Source organism: Carettochelys insculpta, chromosome 11 (assembly GCF_033958435.1).
Source record: "Carettochelys insculpta isolate YL-2023 chromosome 11, ASM3395843v1, whole genome shotgun sequence".
Classification (NCBI taxonomy): Eukaryota; Metazoa; Chordata; order Testudines; family Carettochelyidae; genus Carettochelys; species Carettochelys insculpta.
Window position 1 is genome coordinate 23,986,518 of NC_134147.1, and position 19,298 is coordinate 24,005,815.

At 43.2% G+C, this 19,298-nt stretch overlaps 1 protein-coding gene across 1 annotated transcript in view; it reads right to left on the bottom strand.

The window, feature by feature from the left end:
- ERC2 (ELKS/RAB6-interacting/CAST family member 2) overlaps positions 1-19,298 on the bottom strand; it is an 868,752-nt gene that overhangs the window by 494,141 nt on the left and 355,313 nt on the right. The window contains exon 11 of the mRNA XM_075005383.1: positions 14,139-14,150. Coding sequence (XP_074861484.1) covers positions 14,139-14,150 — 12 coding nt within the window. The remainder of the gene's footprint in view (positions 1-14,138; positions 14,151-19,298) is intronic.

Here is a 19,298-nt window from a genome sequence, read left to right on the forward strand (position 1 = left end):
GAACATGCGCCTGGCAGCACTGTCAGCACTAAATGGCAGGCACATCCTTTTATTGTGTTCGGTTGGGTGTTACCCACATGATGTGGCTCAGGGCGGGAAAGACCCAGACTGCGTGGTGCCTGTGAAGGAGGGAAGGGATTTTGCACACAAATGTAAACTGCTGCAGTTATTCCATGCACTGATATTTCTAAGATTCCAAATTTTTGTAAATAAAACAAGTGTAATAGTATGTTAATTGGATTCTAATGTTTAGACTATGTATATAGATATAAATATAAGTAAGAGTAAAGCTTTTTTCAGCAAATCTTCGAATTTTTTCAAGGCAATCATATTCAAGTAATGCATTATAATACAAAGATGATAACCCTGTCAGTTACACAACAAATACAACTATGTTTCTCACCAAGACAACAGTCTGTCTGAAGCGTACAGTATATCAAGGATTCTATCAATGCTCATTAATGTAACTATCTCGTTTTCTCCACGGAAGTTATCTGTGAACAAGATATCACACTGCCCTTGAAACCATCAAACTGACATTTGACAAAACTGCAGAAGGCTATTAAATAAAATTTAAAATCCCCTTAGACCTTGCCTTGCTCATCTCACTGAGCTTTAATATCTCATGGAAACAAATTAGACAGTCCAACAGCTCAGGGCGCTGGGAAATTTTCTTGCATTTTTCAATATATTAAAATTTTCTGGAACATGTACCCTCTGTGACAGACTGCTGCCTGGGGGCTACAGGACTCGGCAAGAAGGCAGGCATACCGGCGAGCAGGGTAATGCTTTCCTGTTCCCTCAGTAAACCCAATCAAGGCACGTACCTGGGGCCTCATTAGGAATCCACCACAGTTGAGACTAATCAGCACTTGTGGTCAGCTGAGGCCCTGCACTCCCTATAAAAGCCTCCCCCACCCGGTAGCAGGGGAGGAAGATTTTGGAAAGTGCACCGGTGGAGCAGGAGCAGGAGCATGAACCACGGGAAAGTGGTTGGCAAAGTGGCCCAGGGTGAGGTTGCTACATTGGGGTAGGGGTGAAGGCCCTGCCAGCTGCCTCTTGTCCTCTTAGGGACCCTGAGCCGGAGTCCAGGGTAGAGGGCAGGTCTGGACTCCCTCCACCCTTCCCCAGAGGGTTACTCCACTGGAGCAGGAATGGGCCTGCAAGGGGACTGGCTTTATCCTCCCCATTCTGGACTTGCCTATGATGAAGATGGTTTGCTAAACGGAGACACCTGCCTCTGGGAAGGCCTGGGCAGATAAGGAGTCTCCGTGTCTCTGAGGGACAACAGAGAACTGCTAGGAAGCGCGGGGACACACAGGGGCTGACAGGGAAAATTGTCACACCTCCTACAATTTATCTGTATATTTAAATGGAGGAAAGTGGTTCAATGTACCATAGCCTATATGAGAAATATTATGTTGGTTCATTAAAAATTCAGAAGTGTTGCTTCTTGTACTTATGGCTTATTTTATTTAACAGTTAGAAAACATGGAATTATTTCTATAAGATACTGTATTCTCTATTCCTCCATCAGTATAAAAGAAAATTGTGTTATAATTTAGGAACCACAATCTCTAACAACCATAAAGCAAAACAAATAATTAAATGGCGCAGGTAGCAATACAGCAATTAATATAACTGAATAATTAAATACAGCCATTTCCTAAGTGAAGGTCTGACACTAATGATTATACAACCTTGGAAAACTTAATGCAATCACTGGCATCCCTCAATAAACCCACATCATACTCTAGTAGCCCTACCCAAGACTCAAGGGACAAAATTTCGCAGACTTACGACAACAGGTTTCTTTAATGAGGTCAGCTACTCCTTTAGGTCAACATAACAAAACAGGAATCACGCCCACAACCACAGGCCAAATACTTCCACACACCAATCATTAAATACCACAGAAATTAAATACATGGCAACTACACTGCATGATATTCTTTCTTTAACTTTTACATTGCATGTGACCTTTTCAATATTTGTTGAATATATTATTGATACAAATACTATAGGACCAACATTAAAACATTAAATTCAAAGTTACCCAAAAATAAGCATCTCAAATTCATTTTTCTTTTCTAGTTGGAATAAAATGTTTTTCAAGTGCAGCAGCAATAATTAACAAAATATTTCCAAATAAATTGTATCTTTATGATTGTTTGAATTCAGCCCAGCTTCCCTAGAAGCTGTCTATATTACCAATGATAATCCAGTTCACTAATAATATTGACTGAAAACAGAATAAAATAATGGAGATTCAAATTTCACAAAAAGCAAACTTCATGGCTAGTGATACATTCATCCTTAGTGCCAGCAGCTTGATGCAAATAAGCAGTCTCGAAAGTGCAAAACTGCTGCTCTTCAAATATCCAAGTGTCTCATTTGCAAATTCATGGCAGAAAACAAGCAGTGAAGAAGTGGTTCTGCTGGCAAACTCCACACCCCCCCTCCCCACCAGCCCCTTATCCCTGGAAAAAATCAGGGATAAGAGGCTGCTAACAAAGAGGGGTTTGCTGGCAGAACCATGGCTTCATGGCTTCTCTTCTGCCATGAATATGCAAATGAGCAGTCTTTTTGCATTTTTTGAGACTGCTCATTTGCATCAAGCTGTCGGCACTAGGGGTGAGTGTAGCACTAGCCCATATGTGAAGAAAAGCAATCAGATTTAGCTGGAAAACAATTTATTAAGAACTAAGCTTTCACACAGAAAAAACTGCCATATCTGAAGTTTTGGCAATGATTTCAAAATTGCCAGTATTTTTCCAGACTGCCAAGATAGAAGACTAACTTAGAGGATGATATGAGGAACACAGAGAGAGATCTGTGAGATGCTCACCGTTCTAGGGCTAGAAATGTACTGAACACTGTTACAACTTAGGATCCAAGAGACGTGCAACCTAGTCAATATTTCTCCTCCATAAAATTACATCAACTGATCCCCACTCTCGGAAATGGGCTAAGTGCTCAGTAGTGGAACTAAGAACGATCATCTTAACCAACTTCAACATACAAAGAAAACATAGGCTGTGTCTACACTAGAGAGTTTTGTTGACAGAATGGGCCTTCTGTTGACCTAACTCAGGGAGTGCCACACACTTAAAGCATTCAGTCAACAAAGTCTCGACAGAACTCTCCATTTTCCTCGACAGTATTATTCCTCAGAAATTTGAGGCATAACAGTCTCTGGCCCTGCCTTTTTCTGGGACACCATTCTTAAATATCCTTCTGAAACCAACCCCCCATGCATTTGATGAAGTGGGTCTTTACCCACGAAAACATATGCTCCAAAATATCTGTTAGTCTATAAGGTGCCACAAGACTTCTTGTTCTCGAAGCTACAGACTAGTAGGGGTACCTCTCTGATACTAATCTCTGGACAGAGTACTGTGCACAAAAGTGCAGTGTAGCCATTTCTGTAGACAGAGAGGACTTCCAGTTGCCAGGCAGCCCTCTTTGCAGAACTGTCGTTCCACTTTCTGGCACCAAAGGGCAGTGCAGTCTGGCAGTTCTCTGTAGAAAGAGCAAGTTGTGTGTAGATGCAATCGGTTGACAGAGGTTCTGTCGAGATTACCCTGTCGACAGTACCTTTGGTCGACAGATGCTTGTAGTGTAGACACAGCCATAGAGATAAAAAGTATGAATTCACATAAATGTAGACTTTCTAAAATTTTCAAATACAGATATGTTACAAAGGTAAATTGAAGATTCTGCCAGTTAAACATCTGAATGTGCCATCCAGCCATACGATAGCTGGAACCTTGCCTGAAAATGAAAAACCTGTATATCCAAAAATTTTCTACCTGGCAAGCCTGTGCATTAAGATGGGCTCATCAAGCTGAATTTGGGGGTGGAGGGGTTCCAAGTATTTCTTGTTCATAATTTTTCTTGAGTTTAGGAGCTCAGATGAAGTTTATTCATGTCTTGGAACCATTAAAAAATCATCACAGAACAATGATTAGTATGATGAAGGCTTGGCGAAAGATATAAAGGAAGGGATAAGCAATCACCTATAGACACAAAACCCCCAAAGCCACTAGATCCTTCAGCTTCAAGTCAACTTTTACGAAGCCCTTCTTCATTGATTTCCAATGGCAACAGCCATTCCACAGGAATGCAAAAAGGAAAACATGGCTGCCAGGTGCATTTCAGAGAAGATAAGTGTGAGATAAATTACTTTATCCAAAGTGTGTGTTGCAAAATGAGGGATATCAAAATAATTTAGGGCAACAACAGGTTACTGGAAGCCCATATGTGTTATGCTCAGAAGATTTATGAGTTTCTTAAACTGGGTCTACGCTTGCCCCCAACTTGAACTGGGGGGACATAAATCAGGGTGATGGGAGATTACTAATGAAGTGTTGCGGTGAATATGCAGCACTTCATTAGGCTAATTTCTCCCCCACAGCAACTTTGAAGTGTCAAACTTCAAAGTGCCTTTAGTCCTCAAAATTTTGGGGAGTAAAGGCATTTTGAAGTAGCATGGGCACTTTTAAGTGTCTGTGGCTACACACATCCCAGCACTTCAAAGTTTGACACTTCGAAGTTGCCCCAGGGGAGAATTAGCCTAATGAAGTGCTACATATTCATCACAGCCCTTCATTAGTAACCTCCCATTGTCCTGATTAACATGTCACCTTCAAAGTTGGGGGCAAGTGTAGGCAAGCCCTTAGAGAAACTAATATTTCATTGGGAGTGACAAAGTTTCTCCAACAGAGAGCTCAGAATCTCCATAGCTAAGTACAGAAAAGCTACATCTAGTTGTGACACTACTCTCTCTCCCTTTAAACAAGAATTGGTTAAAAAATCCTGAAAATGATGATTTGACTAAATAAAATGCTTAGAAGGAATATATCAATTTTGTCAAAAATTTCAATGGCAAAATGTTTTACTCTGATCAGGTCAAAGCACTTCATTTTGATAACCATTTTATTGTTTCATTTTTATATAAAGTTAAAATACTGAAAGAAAGCATTCTGACCTTGTCAGAATAAAAAAAAATCTTCATTTCTCACATTAATTATTTTTGGGATTTCACTTCATAGGAAATTTTGCAATTATGATTTTTGTTCGAAGTCTAGACAAACAAATTTCAAAATGTCAGAAAAGAAATTCTGAGTTTCCCTTGGAACAGAAATTCTGAGTTTCAACCCAGGTCTACTTATAACAGGTAGTTAAAGTTTAATTATAGAGTAAAATGTGACAGGCAACTTAGTTGTATGTAAATGTGATAGGGATACTGTATAATAAGGTAATTTTAGATCTACCTGAATTACAAAAGTTTTGATTTCAAAACACCTTTAACTGAACTTTGGACAGAGTAGCTAGAGAATTCCTTTCTGAGGGTTATAAAAAACATCTGCAGTACAATCATCACGACCTCATCTGTCTTAAATAGGTATCTGAAAAGGGGCTAAATCATCTGGAGAAGTACAGTAAAAATTCTTTCTGGATCTCAGCACTGTGACACATAAAGCCAGTTTTCAGCAAAGTCTTTTCTTCACCTTCAGCTATGATAAGTTATCAATTTTTTAAAAAAAATCAAATATTCCATTGTATGCTGTTAATAACAATAAAGACCAAGCACAGAATGCTTACTGCCAGAGTCCCTGTTAATCTGAGTCACTGGTTGATACAAATTAGTATTATTTTCTTGGAGTATAGTAATGTAAGATCAAAAATGTCTATTATTTACTTGTAATGCAAGCTGACTAGAACTGGTTGGGAATTTTTTAATAAAACTTGGAAAATGTCCTTTTACTGAAATATTTTTTCACAGAAAAGGGATTTTCAATGATTGTTTCAAATAGTATTTTTTGAAAAAAGTTGCTAAAGTGTCAAAATTAAAAGTTCTGGATTCTAGTTCACAATGATTTTTCATTTTGAAATGTAAGCTAATTTATAGTTCAAAAACGTTCAAAATTAAAATTGGTACATACTGAACCAAGTGTTTCAAAAATGTCTAAATGAAATGTTTTAAATTGTTTGAACAGTAGGTTTTTTCACATATTCACTTCACAAACTTTTTCAAGATTTAGTCTTCTTGTCCAGATTCAGAACAGACACATTTTTGGTATCTCAGTGCAAAATAATTTTCTGTTCAGCTGTACACTAGCAAGCTTTAGAAACTATTATGATGCAGTTATGTATTAACTTACTTTCATACTGATAAGTTCTGACTATTTCTTAGTACTCTTTTGGTTTATATTAAGATTTGTTGAGCAACCTTCCTTCTACCAACAAGCAGTATGACCCTGGAAAGTCATTTCAGCTATCTAAAAAATGGGGATAATGAGAAACAAAAAAGCAGTCATGTAGCACATTAAAGACTAGCAAAATAATATATTAGGTGATGAGCTTTCATGGGACAGATGTAGTGGGTTTGCCCCACGAAAGCTCATCACCTAATAAATTATTTTGTTAGTCTTTAAAGTGCTACAAGACTGCTTTTTTGTTTTGATAGATAGCCGTGTTAGTCTGTATTCTGTCACTATTCACATCCATGGAGTAAAGCTTCTCAATAAAAGCGAAGTACTATCATTTACCTTTTTTGCATCTAGGTTTATGGACTTACTCTACCCGGATTCCCTCACCCACATCCAATACAAATCTCCATTGTCCTCCTGCCATTCACACTTATGTTGTACACTTGCTCTGGTCATACCAACACCAACTGCAATTTATTCCACTTCTAAAAATACAGTCTTGAAAAAAATCAACATCTGGTTCTAAATCTAGGTGCATATAACGACAAACATTTCTAGATCAGACTCTCCTACCCTGTAATTAAAGAACTCTGAATACAAATCTTCAGTATTCTTTCTGTGAGGCCAGAATGTTCTAGTTCTTGCACTGTACTATAGCTTGGTAATATAGTGCTAACTGCAAATCACAAATGAAAAATAACCAAAGCTCTGTACAATTTGGAAAGGAAAAGGAGCCAGGGATCATCAGCAAGACTGGAAAACTGATAAATTCATGAGTCTTTCATGAAAGGTCATCAGACTGGATTCAGGGAATTGGAGGTGAGACAGTCTTGTTCTTGATGAAGGAGTGAGTTGCAGGTCTGGAGATTAAATTAAACGGACCAAACCTGCATGCAATTTTGAGTTAATCTGGCAATAAGACTGAAGATTGATTCAGCCAGCCTTAATATTTCTCTCTGATGGAACAGACTTCATCCTCTCACAGAATAGAAAATTGGAAAACTGAGGCACAACTACAGGAAGAAGGCAGAGTTAAAGCTGTTCACCGCCCATTCTGGTTCTCTGTAAAATAAATCTATAGAAAGGCTGCTCCACAGGCACATCCTATAAAAGAAGTCTTGGAAGAATATTCCAAGCTTGGATTGCACACATACTCTTTGGTCCCATAAAATGGCACCTTTGCACCCCCACATCATTCAAGAATAATGCACTTACACCAATTCTAGCAAGGATAATCTGCATCAAAGAGAGGGAGGCTGTGTAGGGAATTACTTCTGATCAGAATATCCATCAACACTGCATTTGTGCATCTCTTGAGGGCTTATTTACATATTGGGTCTCAGTTTAGCTCAACAGATGCTCATATCTGCTCTGTTAGAGTTATACAACTCACAACATTCTCAGTATTAAAAGTGAGTCATGTCTTATCAGTACTTTAGCATGCTATTGCTGCTCACAGCATTCAAATAAGTGCATGACATTATATGTAAATGATGATTTCCTTAATATAAATAAAAACGTTTTAAAAGAAAAAAGGTCTTCACACAAACCAACACGTGGATTCAGTAGTTGCTAAAAGAGAAGTTACTCACCGTAGTAAGGATGGTTCTTCGAGATGTGTCCCCCTGGGTGCTCCACAATAGGTGTCAGGCTCGCCCCGGCGCCGCAGGTCGGATCTTTTCAGCAGTTTCTGCTGGACCACGCATGCGCTGGCGGGTACCGCTCCCTTGTGCGCTCCCAGCTGCTTGCGCGATCCGGTCCCCGCTAGTTCCTTGACCAACCGCCTCGGATGCTCCTGAAAAATACTAAACAGAGATCCGAAGCGGGGAGGATGGGCGGGTGGTGGAGTACCCACGGGGACACATCTCGAAGAACCATCGTTACTATGGTGAGTAACCTCTCTTTCTTCTTCGAGTGTCCCCGTGGGTGTTCCATGATAGGTGACTACCCAGCAGTAACCCAAGATAGGAGGTGGGTAATCGGTTTATGTGCAGCTTGTCCCCGAGAGGACCGCTGTTGACAGATGGGTATCCTCTTGGAATACCCTGTGAAGGGCATAATGCTTGGCGAAGGTGTCATAGGATGACCAGGTCGCCGCTTTGCAAATGTCTTTTAGCGCAATGCCCTTGAAAAAGGCTGTTGATGCCGCCACCGCCCTAGTGGAGTGAGCCCTAGGCGGGGCCAGTAAAGGAGTCTTTCTAAGTTCGTAGCACATTTTTATGCAGGATATGATGTGCTTCGAGATTCTCTGCGAAGACAGACCTTCTCCTTTTGATTTGGGAGCGAGAGAGACTAGGAGTCTATCCGTTTTCCGGAAGGACTTAGTCCTGTCCATATAGAAAGCCAGCGCCCTCCTCACGTCCAGGAGGTGTAGGCGTGCCTCTTTGTTGGAGTTATGAGGCTTTGGATAAACGAGGGTAAAACTATAGGTTCGTTAATATGAAACTCTGAAGAAACTTTGGGAACAAAGGCTGGATGCAGCCGTAAGGTTACCGCCTCCTTGGAAATTACTGTGCAGGGTGGCGTTGCCATAACTGCCACAAGCTTGCTCACCCTGCGAGCTGACGTGATTGCAAGAAGGAAGGTCGTCTTTATCGTAAGGAGACGGAGGGAAACCGTGGCTAAGGGTTCAAATGGTGGTCCCGTTAGCGCATTAAGCACCAGGTCCAAGCTCCACGAAGGTGGAAGCGGTTTCCGAGGGCGGTATAGGTTTACCAGCCCTTTGAGGAACCTGATAACCATGGGATGGGCAAACACCGTGTGCCCTTCCTCTTCATGTCTGAAAGCCGATATAGCGGCAAGGTGGACCTTCAACGAGGATAGGGAGAGTCCGCCTCTCTTGAGGTCCAGTAAATACTATAGTATTACAGGTATAGGCGCAGCAAGGGGGGCTAATTGCTTGGTAGAACACCATGCAGTGAATCGAGTCCATTTTTGCTTATAGGGCTTCCTGGTGGAAGTCCTCCTGCTACTTTCTAGGACTTGTTGCACTCCCTCCGTACACGTGCTCTCTAGGGAGCTGAGCCATGGATTAACCATGCTTGCAGTCGCAGGCCTCGGGGGTGTGGATGCACTATAGAACCCTGGGCTTGCGTGAGCAGATCCGGCGCCACCGGGAGGGGCTTCGGTGGACGGTCCGACATGCGCAGGAGTAAGGGGAACTATTGCTGTCGATCCCACGTTGGGACTACTAGGATCATTCGGGCTTTCTCTCTCCTGGCTTTCTGCAAGACTTTGTGGATAAGCACTGTGGGAGTAAAGACGTAGAGCAGGGGACCCCTCCACGAGATCGCGAATGCGTCCCCCAGGGACCCCCGTCCCAGTCCTGCCCTGGAGCAGTATTGTGGGCACTTCTTGTTATCTTGAGTGGCAAACAGGTCTATCTGGGGAAATCCCCATGCGTGAAAAATCGGTCGTAGCAGATCGGAACGGATCTGCCACTCGTGTGTGAGTGCGAAGCGCCTGCTCAGCTGGTCTGCCTTCACATTGTGAGTGCCTGGTAAATATGAGGCTTTCAAGGTTATATTGTTGGCGATGCACCAGTTCCACAATCGGACTGCTTCCTCACATAAGGCACGGGACCGAGCTCCTCCTTGCCGATTTATATCAAACATGGCGGAGGTATTGTCTGTACTGATCCCGACTACTTGCCTGGTACATGGTCTCGAAAGTGTTTGCAGGCATTGAACACTGCTCTGAGCTCCAGTATATTTATGTGCAGTGACTGTTCCATGGAGGACCACAGTCCTTGCATCACCTTTTCGCCCATGTGTGCTCCCCACCCTATGTGGGAGGCGTCGGTAGTGAGAAAAACAGATATTTGTGGTTGGTGAAAGGGCAACCCTGTTAGCATGTTCTTGGGGTTCACCCACCATTGCAGGGATCTGCGCACCTCTGTCGTGGGCGACGCCACCCTGTGGACGGTGTGTGCTGCCGGTTTGTAGACGCTCACCAGCCAGTGCTGCATGCTGCGCATATGCAATTGGGCGTTCTGTACCACAAACGTTGCTGCTGCCATGTGGCCCAGCAGCTGTAAGCATGTCAGAACCGGCACCGTAGGGCTGAAGGTGATGACTTGCACGAGGCAACCAATGGCGCAAAAGCGGGCATCTGGTAGATAAACCCTTGCTGTGATGGAATTTATACGTGCCCCTATGAACTCTATGTCCTGTGCAGGGTCTATCTTTGATTTTGGCAGATTGATGACCAGGCCCAGCGAAGAGAACGTGTCTGCTGTGACGCGTATCATGCAAAGTACCTCCTCCTTCGAGGCCCCTTTCAGTAGGCAGTCGTTTTTTTCCAGATATGGGAATATAAACACCCCCTGTCTGTGCAGGTAGGCTGACACTACTGCCAAGGTCTTGGTGAAGACTCTGGGGGCCGAGGAGAGGCCGAACGGCAGAACCTTGTACTGAAAATGTTCTTTGCCAACCATAAACCGGAGAAAACGCCTGTGAGCCGGGTGAATAGTTATGTGGAAATACGCATCTTGTAAGTCGAGGGCTGCGAACCATTCTCCATCATCCAGTGCCGTAAGTATAGAGGCGACTGTGATCATCCGAAAGCGTTGCTTGTGCAAGTACCGGTTGAGGCCTCGAAGATCTAGGATGGGCCTCCAGCCTCCTGTCTTTTTCTCTGTAAGGAAGTATCCTGAGTAGAACCCTTTCCCTCGGAGTTGCTCCGGCACTCTTTCCACTGCCCCTATAAGCATAAGATGGTCTACCTCCTGCTTGAGTCTCGCTTCGTGGGAGGCGTCCTTTCGGTGGGGTCTGGGTGGAGGTTGTGGCGGTGGGAGCGACTGGAAGGGAATCGCGTAACCCGTGGCTATGATCTCCAGTAAACCATTTGTCTGTGGTGATCTTTTGCCACTGGTCGTAGAATGGTCGGAGGCGATGGTGGAATAGTAGCTTCGGATGACATTGCGCGATGGTAGTGATAGTGCAGCCCTCGATCTGTGTGTCAAACTTGTGGCCTTTGGCCCTGCCCTGAGGACGCATGGCTCTGTTGAGAACGTCGCCTGGGAGTTCTGTACTGTTGGTGCTGTTGATGTCGCCCTGGCTTGAGGCCCCTGTGGTACTGGGGATGCTGTGGTTGATACTGCAAACAGCTTCTGCGTGTCGAAGGGGAGATCAACGATCTTCGCCTGCAGATCCCTCGGGATACCCGATGTCTGGAGCCAGGACTCCCTGCGCATGACCACGGCCATAGCTGTTGAGCGTGCTGCCGTATCCGCTACGTCTAGGGCGATCTGAACTCCTGTCCTTGAGGCTGCATAGCCTTCCTGTACGATGGCCTTGAGCACCGGCTTCGTGTCCTCTGGAAGCGAGTCCATGAGGAAGTCAGCCTGGAGTAGCTGTCGAAATTATGGTTTGCTAGATGTGCTGCATAATTCGCCATTCTCAACAGTAGGCTAGAGGAGGAGTAGACCTTTCTGCCAAACAACTCTAGTTTCTTGGCATCTTGTCCGTTCCCCCTGTCTTGTACTGAGAAGTTTTCGACCTCTGTTGAGACGATTCCACCACCAGAGAATTTGGTTGCGGGTGGCTGAACAGGAACTCCATGCTCTTCGTCGGGACAAAGTACTTCTTATCCGCTCTCTTGTTTATAGGCGGAGTGGACGCAGGGGTCTGCCATATTGTGGTGGCGGACTCCATGATTGCTTCATCAGCGGCATAGGTATTTTGGAAGAGGCCGGAGGTCTCAGGTTTTTAAGGAGCTTATGGTGTTTCTCCTGCACCTCTGCTGTTTGGATGCCTTGCGTGAAGGCCACCCTTTTAAACAGCTCTTGGAACTGTTTGAGATCGTCCGGAGGATGGATGTCCCCTGGGGCCATGGCCTCATCAGGGGAAGATAGCGAGGAACCGCTAGGGTAAGCCTCTCTGGACCCCTCTGGGTCCTGTTGATGGTGATACATCCTCTCGCTAGATACTTGTGAGGGAAAATCTCGGGATTCCAGAATCAACTCCCCCGGAGATATCTGCGTTTCCGTCCCCGTCCGCGATTTCCCTCGGGGATATTGAACCGCCTGGGGGGATCTGTCCCTGGGAGTATGCCTATGGTGTCTCTGTCCTGCATGATAGGGGCGACCATGGCAACACAGGCACTGTTCCGCAGATGGAGACCTGGACCACTCTGGAGGCGCATACCCCCTGCGTCTGGGGGAGCGAGATCGTCTGGGTGATTGAGATAATGGAGATACTGATTTGTGACAGTACTCCAGGCGTTCAAAGCCCAGCAAGGGCGATGGTGGTCCGAGCCATGGTGATGCTGGCTGTAGGAACGGGGATGGGGGCCTCAGGGTATACTGGAGGTGACCCCTGCCGCTTCGTTGGAGTCCGCAGCATAAGTGGAGGGCTTAGAGCGGGTAGCCGTGCAGCCCTGTCTGGAGAAGGGCTGAGGTGCCAGGTTTTCTGTACTGCCTTTCCCCTCCCCTGTGGGGCTGGCTCCGCCCCTTTCTGCATCGGGGATCTCGGCCCCACTGTCTGCGCTGAACTCATCACGCTCCGCTGCGGTGCCACGCGGGTGGTCTCTCCCGGTGCCTGCAGGCTGCATGCCTGCGAGCTCTGCACCGCCAGTTCCCCGGGGGTCGGTGCCGCTAGCTGCAGTGCCGCCGGTTCCGGCGCTTGCCTGGCCGCCGCCCTGCCCGCGGTGCAGGGCGGCTGTTTGATTATCGGAGGCTCAGCCTCTGCCACGTGCGTCTCCGCGCCGCTGCCGCTCAGCTGTCACTGCGGCTTGGGGCTATGTGCACCACCCATCCCGCTCGCTGTGGCTGCTGGCAGAGATCAGGTTGGTGAAAGCTTCCTCCATTTTTGCGCTGATGGGGTTACGGAAGCAGCTTTCCTTTTATGGGCCCCTGTGGGTCCCTTCTGCTGAGGCCGCTCCGGCGCATCTGGCTGGAGGGCCTTGTCCAAGAGCAGCATTTTCAGCCGCATCTCTCTGTCCTTCCTTGCTCTGGCTGTGAGCTTTGCGCAGGAGGAGCATTTCTGTGCCCATCAGAGGCCGGCATCACTTCACGGCATGACTCACACTTTTTGAATCCTGAAGAGGACATTGTGGTGAGTCTTTGAGTTGTTAATAGGGTACTTAGCACCTTCTCTGTGCCTGTTCCCCTCTCGGACTCAGCCTGCCGTGGCAGGAGGCCTAATGGCCTTACGTCCCTGGGCCTCCGCTGCTCCGCTTGCTACTAAGGCTGTAAAACTTTACTTTTTACTCTCTTTTCTTTTCTTTTTTTTTTTTTTTGAAAACAATAACAAGCTAACTTAAGCTAAAGACTGAAAAAGAAGCTCTAAACACTTTAAAAACATTAAATACGCTAACTCTGGCCGTAGCCTCAGTGGATTCCGTCTGCAGCCGATGGAGGTTAAAGAGGAACTGGCGGGGACCTGATCACGCACGCGGCCGGGAGCGCGCAAGGGAGCAGCGTGCGCCGGCGCATGCGCGGTCCGGCAGAAACTTCTGGAGAGATCCGACCTGCGGCACCGGGGCGAGCCCAACACCTATCATGCAGCACCCACGGGGACACTCGAGGAAGAACTATTTTTCTTTGATTTTTTCCAAAACAGTGTGATTAATTAAAATAAAACAGTTTAAGATCCAATATTAACATAACTAGTCTCCTACTGTCACAATTTTTGTTGTATGGGAAGTCTATATCATTGTGTTAGCCCAATCCTTTTATTTCTTAGTGCTTTATATAATGATGATTGATCGTGAAACACAACTGGTAATCTCTCAATAATTTCTAACACTAACAATAATTTCTAATACTAAAATTCCCATATGAAAAAAATTCTGAATGTGCAATGGAAACAATGAAATATAAATTGTAAGAGGAAACCTATTTAAAATGTATTTATATTATTGAGAAAATCAAGCTTAACTTTACAAGGAGTGATGTAAGAGAAGAGAGCAGAACGTACTCACCTGGAAGTCAAACTGGTTGGAGTAGGATTGAAAGCAGCAGTTTGGAGAACAAACAGAAAGAAGGGGAGATAGCAAAAAGAGAGTAAAGGGAGGATAAATATTAGTTTTCTTTTTCCAATGTATAGTGAGCAGATGATATATCAACAGTCTTTATTTCAAAAGACCATAAACTAAAACTTCCATATTGCATTTCTTTGATAAGCAAGGACTAAACAAAACCCTTCAAAGCAATTAAGTTACCTAGTCACTTATGGACTATGGAAAAACGAAATATATTTATGAAATCATTGTGTGTATATATATATACATTGTAATTAATAAAATAGTTGAAAATTGTTAAGGCATTTGTTTGGCAGCATGCAGTAATCATTGTTAAACCATTATCTGAACCAGTGGGAATGATCCACATTCACCATATCATCTTCATCCCTGAAAACAAAACATCTGAACAATTTGGCTACAAGTTCAAAGATTTTCATTTTAAAAGTTCACTAAGTACCACACCTAACAATGATCAAACGTATTGCTTCCACATGCTTCTGCGCCTCCATTTTTTTTTGCTTCTAAAAATCAGGTTTATACTTAACTGAAAATATCCATATGCTTCATAATTTATTTGTACAAAAATATCTAACGTGCCCTTTCAATTAGCCAAGACAAAAAAAAATCCTGCTTTATGTCAAACTATAATAATACCTAGATTTGACACAGCTGCACATTCTTGCATTTATTTAGGGGTGGTAATTAAAATACACACACACACATACACATACAGCTTTGGATAACAATTCAGCATGCTGGTTCTTTGTATTTCTCATACTGAATTGTGTCAGTGATTCACAGCTTAAATGCTGGCAATTTTTATACAGTAGCCATCAATTTTGTTTCCATCTCAATTTACTGCAAAAGTTCCCAGTGAAATACGTTTTAGTCTAACTCTCACAGAAGTCAGGGTTTTTGACACTGAATATTCACAACTGTGCGTTTTTAAGGCAGCATGTGCAAACATACACGTGCAGGTGTGAAAACAAAAAAGCAGTCCAGTACCACTTTAAAGACTAATAAAATAATTTATTAGGTGATGAGCTTTCTGTGGGGCAGACCCACTTCTTCAGATCATAGCAGGGGTGAAGTAGTTAACAACATGCACAAAAGAACTGAAAATTATGGGCTAATACAGATTAGGCTGTTTACAACCGATGAGCCTGTGCAAGCTCAAGACGTCATCGTCGGACACAATGGACTACCTACAGAGGAGTGAGAGGCAGTGCTGCTCTACATGCTGCAGGGGATCACAGGGGCATGCTACTCCAATGACGCAGGATTTCTCCCTCAAAAAACCCAGTTGTGCTATGGAGAATACAATATACTAGGTGATGTGGAGCATATAGCCTTGCTTGGTAATGTAGAGGAGGTAGACTGCTGGTCTATTTGCCCAGCAAAGGAAGAATTAAAATCAGTCTCAAAAATGTATTCAAGCTTTCTTTTAGGGCACAATTTTATTCTTAAAATACAAAACACAGAAACTAACACATTAATAGTTATTGCCTTGAATAAACCAGGCTGAAGGGGCCCAGAAGCCTCTCTCCTTGAACCTCTCATCCCTGCTCTAGGATCAGCCACAAGAGCTAACTTTTCTGCAACACTCCTCTACTAACTCCTTCTCAGCTGGGGCTGATATGGGCACAGAGGTGGCTGGCCACCAGCCCTTAACAAGACAGGACACCTGCTTATTGTGTAGATCCATAGCTTTGGGGTGTTTCTCTCCCAGGAAGACTGTTACTGGAACACAGATGACACAATTCTGTCATTCTAATCTTCCCTACCTAGTGCACAGCCACCTAAGGACCAGCCCCAGCCTAGGTCACCACGAAGGATTTTTTATGCAAATGCTGGCAGACATGCAATAGTAGCACACATATGCATGATACAATTGAAGTCCAACACAAAGAACATAATGATATCACATCAAATAAAATACCTCCCTCGTGTCTTTGCCTCAACAAATATATATATTTTTATATATATATATATATATATATATATATATAAAATCTGTCAGAAATCTGTCATTCCTAAAGGTTCTGCTAAGTGGCTGGATTCAATTTAATAAAATGGTTAAGCAGTCTATATTTTTCTCCCTGGCATAACTCCAGGCTTTAGGGCTCAGCATTGCAATTTACTCTTTCATCCTCTCATAGTACTTCACTCTTTATCTAACTACAAGCTGGAATGACTCATATATGTACTCGCAGACTGCCAGATGAACTACTCGGGGATTATAGCTCACAGAAGCAACACACATAACTGGACAAAATCATAGCTTAAACCTCCTTATATCTTTAAAAATCGACATGTGCTTGATCTGTTTCTGCTTCCCTCAGGGTGGCCCTCCAAACCTCTGTTTTAGAGCTTAAAGATCTACCATTTCCTAAACTGGTTTCTTCTGCATAGTAATTAGGCTGTTTTGGGGCACCCATTGCATAGGCTGCTTAAAATGATTCATGGAAAGGGCTGTCCAAGCAGAAGCTCCCTCAAAAAATAAATTTGTTATTAATCTAGTCCATTTCCTTTGTGGACTTCTCTTCAAATACCCTCCTCCATAGGATGGAATTTATCATTCTATGAAGTGTGCAGGGCACTTCAAACAAAGAGAGTCCAGACCTTTGCAGGAAACTGTTTATAATTCCAAAATTCTGAGTTACAAATGAGCAAGGACAGCCTCAGTATGCTGCTTTTTCAGCTACACACAGTTGTATTAAGACAAACATGAAGAGACATGCTTTAAGTCGCAACTATAGAATTCCGTGAACTGGAACTTCCCTCATTTATTTAGCTCCCTGATACAAGATATAATGGTAATGGCTGCTATGCGTAGAGGACCAAAAACTCTATAACTACTGAACACCTCCCTTTCTTTAAAATAAAGTAAAATTAAAATTTAAATAATAGATCAATGTATATACATACAATTCAAAACAAACTTCCAATTCCTCCAAACTATTTACACTACTGTGTCCTTTTGCCAACTCCATTTATATAGGCCTGACCAATATTAAAAAGATGTAGCCTTTGAGGGGGTCTGATCATTCTTCCCAGCTGTGTTCTCACTTTTGTTGACTTTGTGCAGGAGAAGAGGGACTTATTTCCTGAGAGTACCTACAGGTCCCAGATCTGCCCTTGTTACTTTGGGAAATATTTAACATGAACCAGATTCTTCCAGAGAAGTCCTTTTGGAGTCTGCATTTGGTAGCATCTGGGAATGTCTGCCTGGTTCTGAACAGTTCCCAATGTCTGAAAACATTTAAACTAACTTTTGTTCCCAAATTTGAGTTCAGGTAATGCTTTTGTTGTGTGCCAAACACTGAAGTTTTGCCACTGCCTAATTTCTACATTTGGAATTTCAAAACTCCTTCCAGTTGGGCTATTTAGACCTAAGTGAATTGGTACTATGAATGAAGGCATGCAGCACGCATTTTGCTGGGAATAGATAAGACACAATTGATGTTCCCTGTTAAACCATGAGTGCTTTACACACCCACACTGTATATTTTTACAAGTCTGCACTGCTCTCTTCACCTTGCCATTGCTCTGAAGGAAATGTGCATTACTGGTGCAATATTAAAAATCAAATTCCTGTGTGAATGGCAGGCATGTTTTATGGGTAAAGTGATGCCAATTACTTGTTATGAGGACTTCAGGAACTCCGTGATTTGCAAATATTCACTTCAGTCTCTGGTTGTACTGTGCTGAAGAAATCTACATTAAGCATAGCCATGTCAATATATCTGGAAAAGTAATCAACTACAATTATGTCTGTCCTTTGCAGAAAAGCAAATATGTTGCTATTCTCTGTCAGGTAGTTTTGGAGAGAGTAATAGCTCCAGACACTGGGTTCCCCCGCCCCACCTCCCCCATCCATCTTGTTACATACCTTGCAGAGCTCTACTAAAGTCTGAATTAGCCCACTCAGACTGAATCATCACCCAGGACTGTTGTGTTCATGCTCTGTAATTGTTTATTCCTTGGTTTCCTGAATGGATTATGGAAAGAATCCTTTTCTGTACCCTTACAGGCATAACATTGTTCCATTCTTTCAGAAGCAGGTCATCAGCCCCAAGTAAATCCCTTAATTCCTGCCAATGTAACAGTATGGTTGTTGGAAGCTGATCCTGATCCCACAACCTTTGTCAGAGTAAATAAGTATCTGCCAAATCCCTTCTAATTAATTAATTAATTGTTGTTCTGTAATTAGCTGAAGTCAGCTGGCAGATGATGGAATTGTTGCTATAGCAAGATCAATACAGATTTCAGTATCTTTCTCTAAAAATCTTCTCCTTTCGTGGCTGCTTTATTGGGGTTCTAGACAAAGTGTCTACTGTGGTGAGAGCTGTCCCTAGGACATGGTTAATGTTGAAATAAAATTGCATCACCTGTAGTTGAAACCTTTGAAGTTTAGCTGGAAGGTCACCCAACGGTCTTGAAGCTAAGCATCCATAGTTTATTTTTATGTTTAATTCTAGCTGAAAAGATATGCTCTGAGCTGTTTATAGCCCCAACTGCAGGCTAGAGCATCCTTCTTACACTTGAGCATACCACTTCTCAGTTTCTGAGAGGCTCCTTGATATGAATGCAACAAGTCTGATCTCCTTCTAGCTGCTTTTGTTCGAATATTGCTCCTAAACCACATGAAGACGAATCCACTAATACTGGGAAGCTTAGAGTATTGTGCCAAAACAGATGGAGAGGACCTTTTAGCATATTAAATGTATTTTGTTGTGTGTTTTCCCAGATCCACAAATTGTGACCATTATGGCAATCTATTAAAAGGTTTGTTAAGTGAATACATTTCCCAATGGTTTGTTGTGACCAGGAGCCTTTTACAAAAGAAATGTTTGGGGGTTTGAGTAATGCAATTAATGTTTTCAGTTTATTTGAATCTGCTTAAATTTCCTGTTTGCTAATTATGTGTCCTACAAAGGTATCTGCTCCTTTCCAGATTTATAGTTTTCATTCAGAGTGAATCTGGCTTCTTGGAGTCATTGCAAAACTGTCATGTACCAACACCTCAGCTGCCTAGAAGAGAATGCTAGAAAAACCTGAAAACCTGAGACTCTCCCTTTGAAATGTTCTGATACTGACAATCTGCTAAATGGAAGA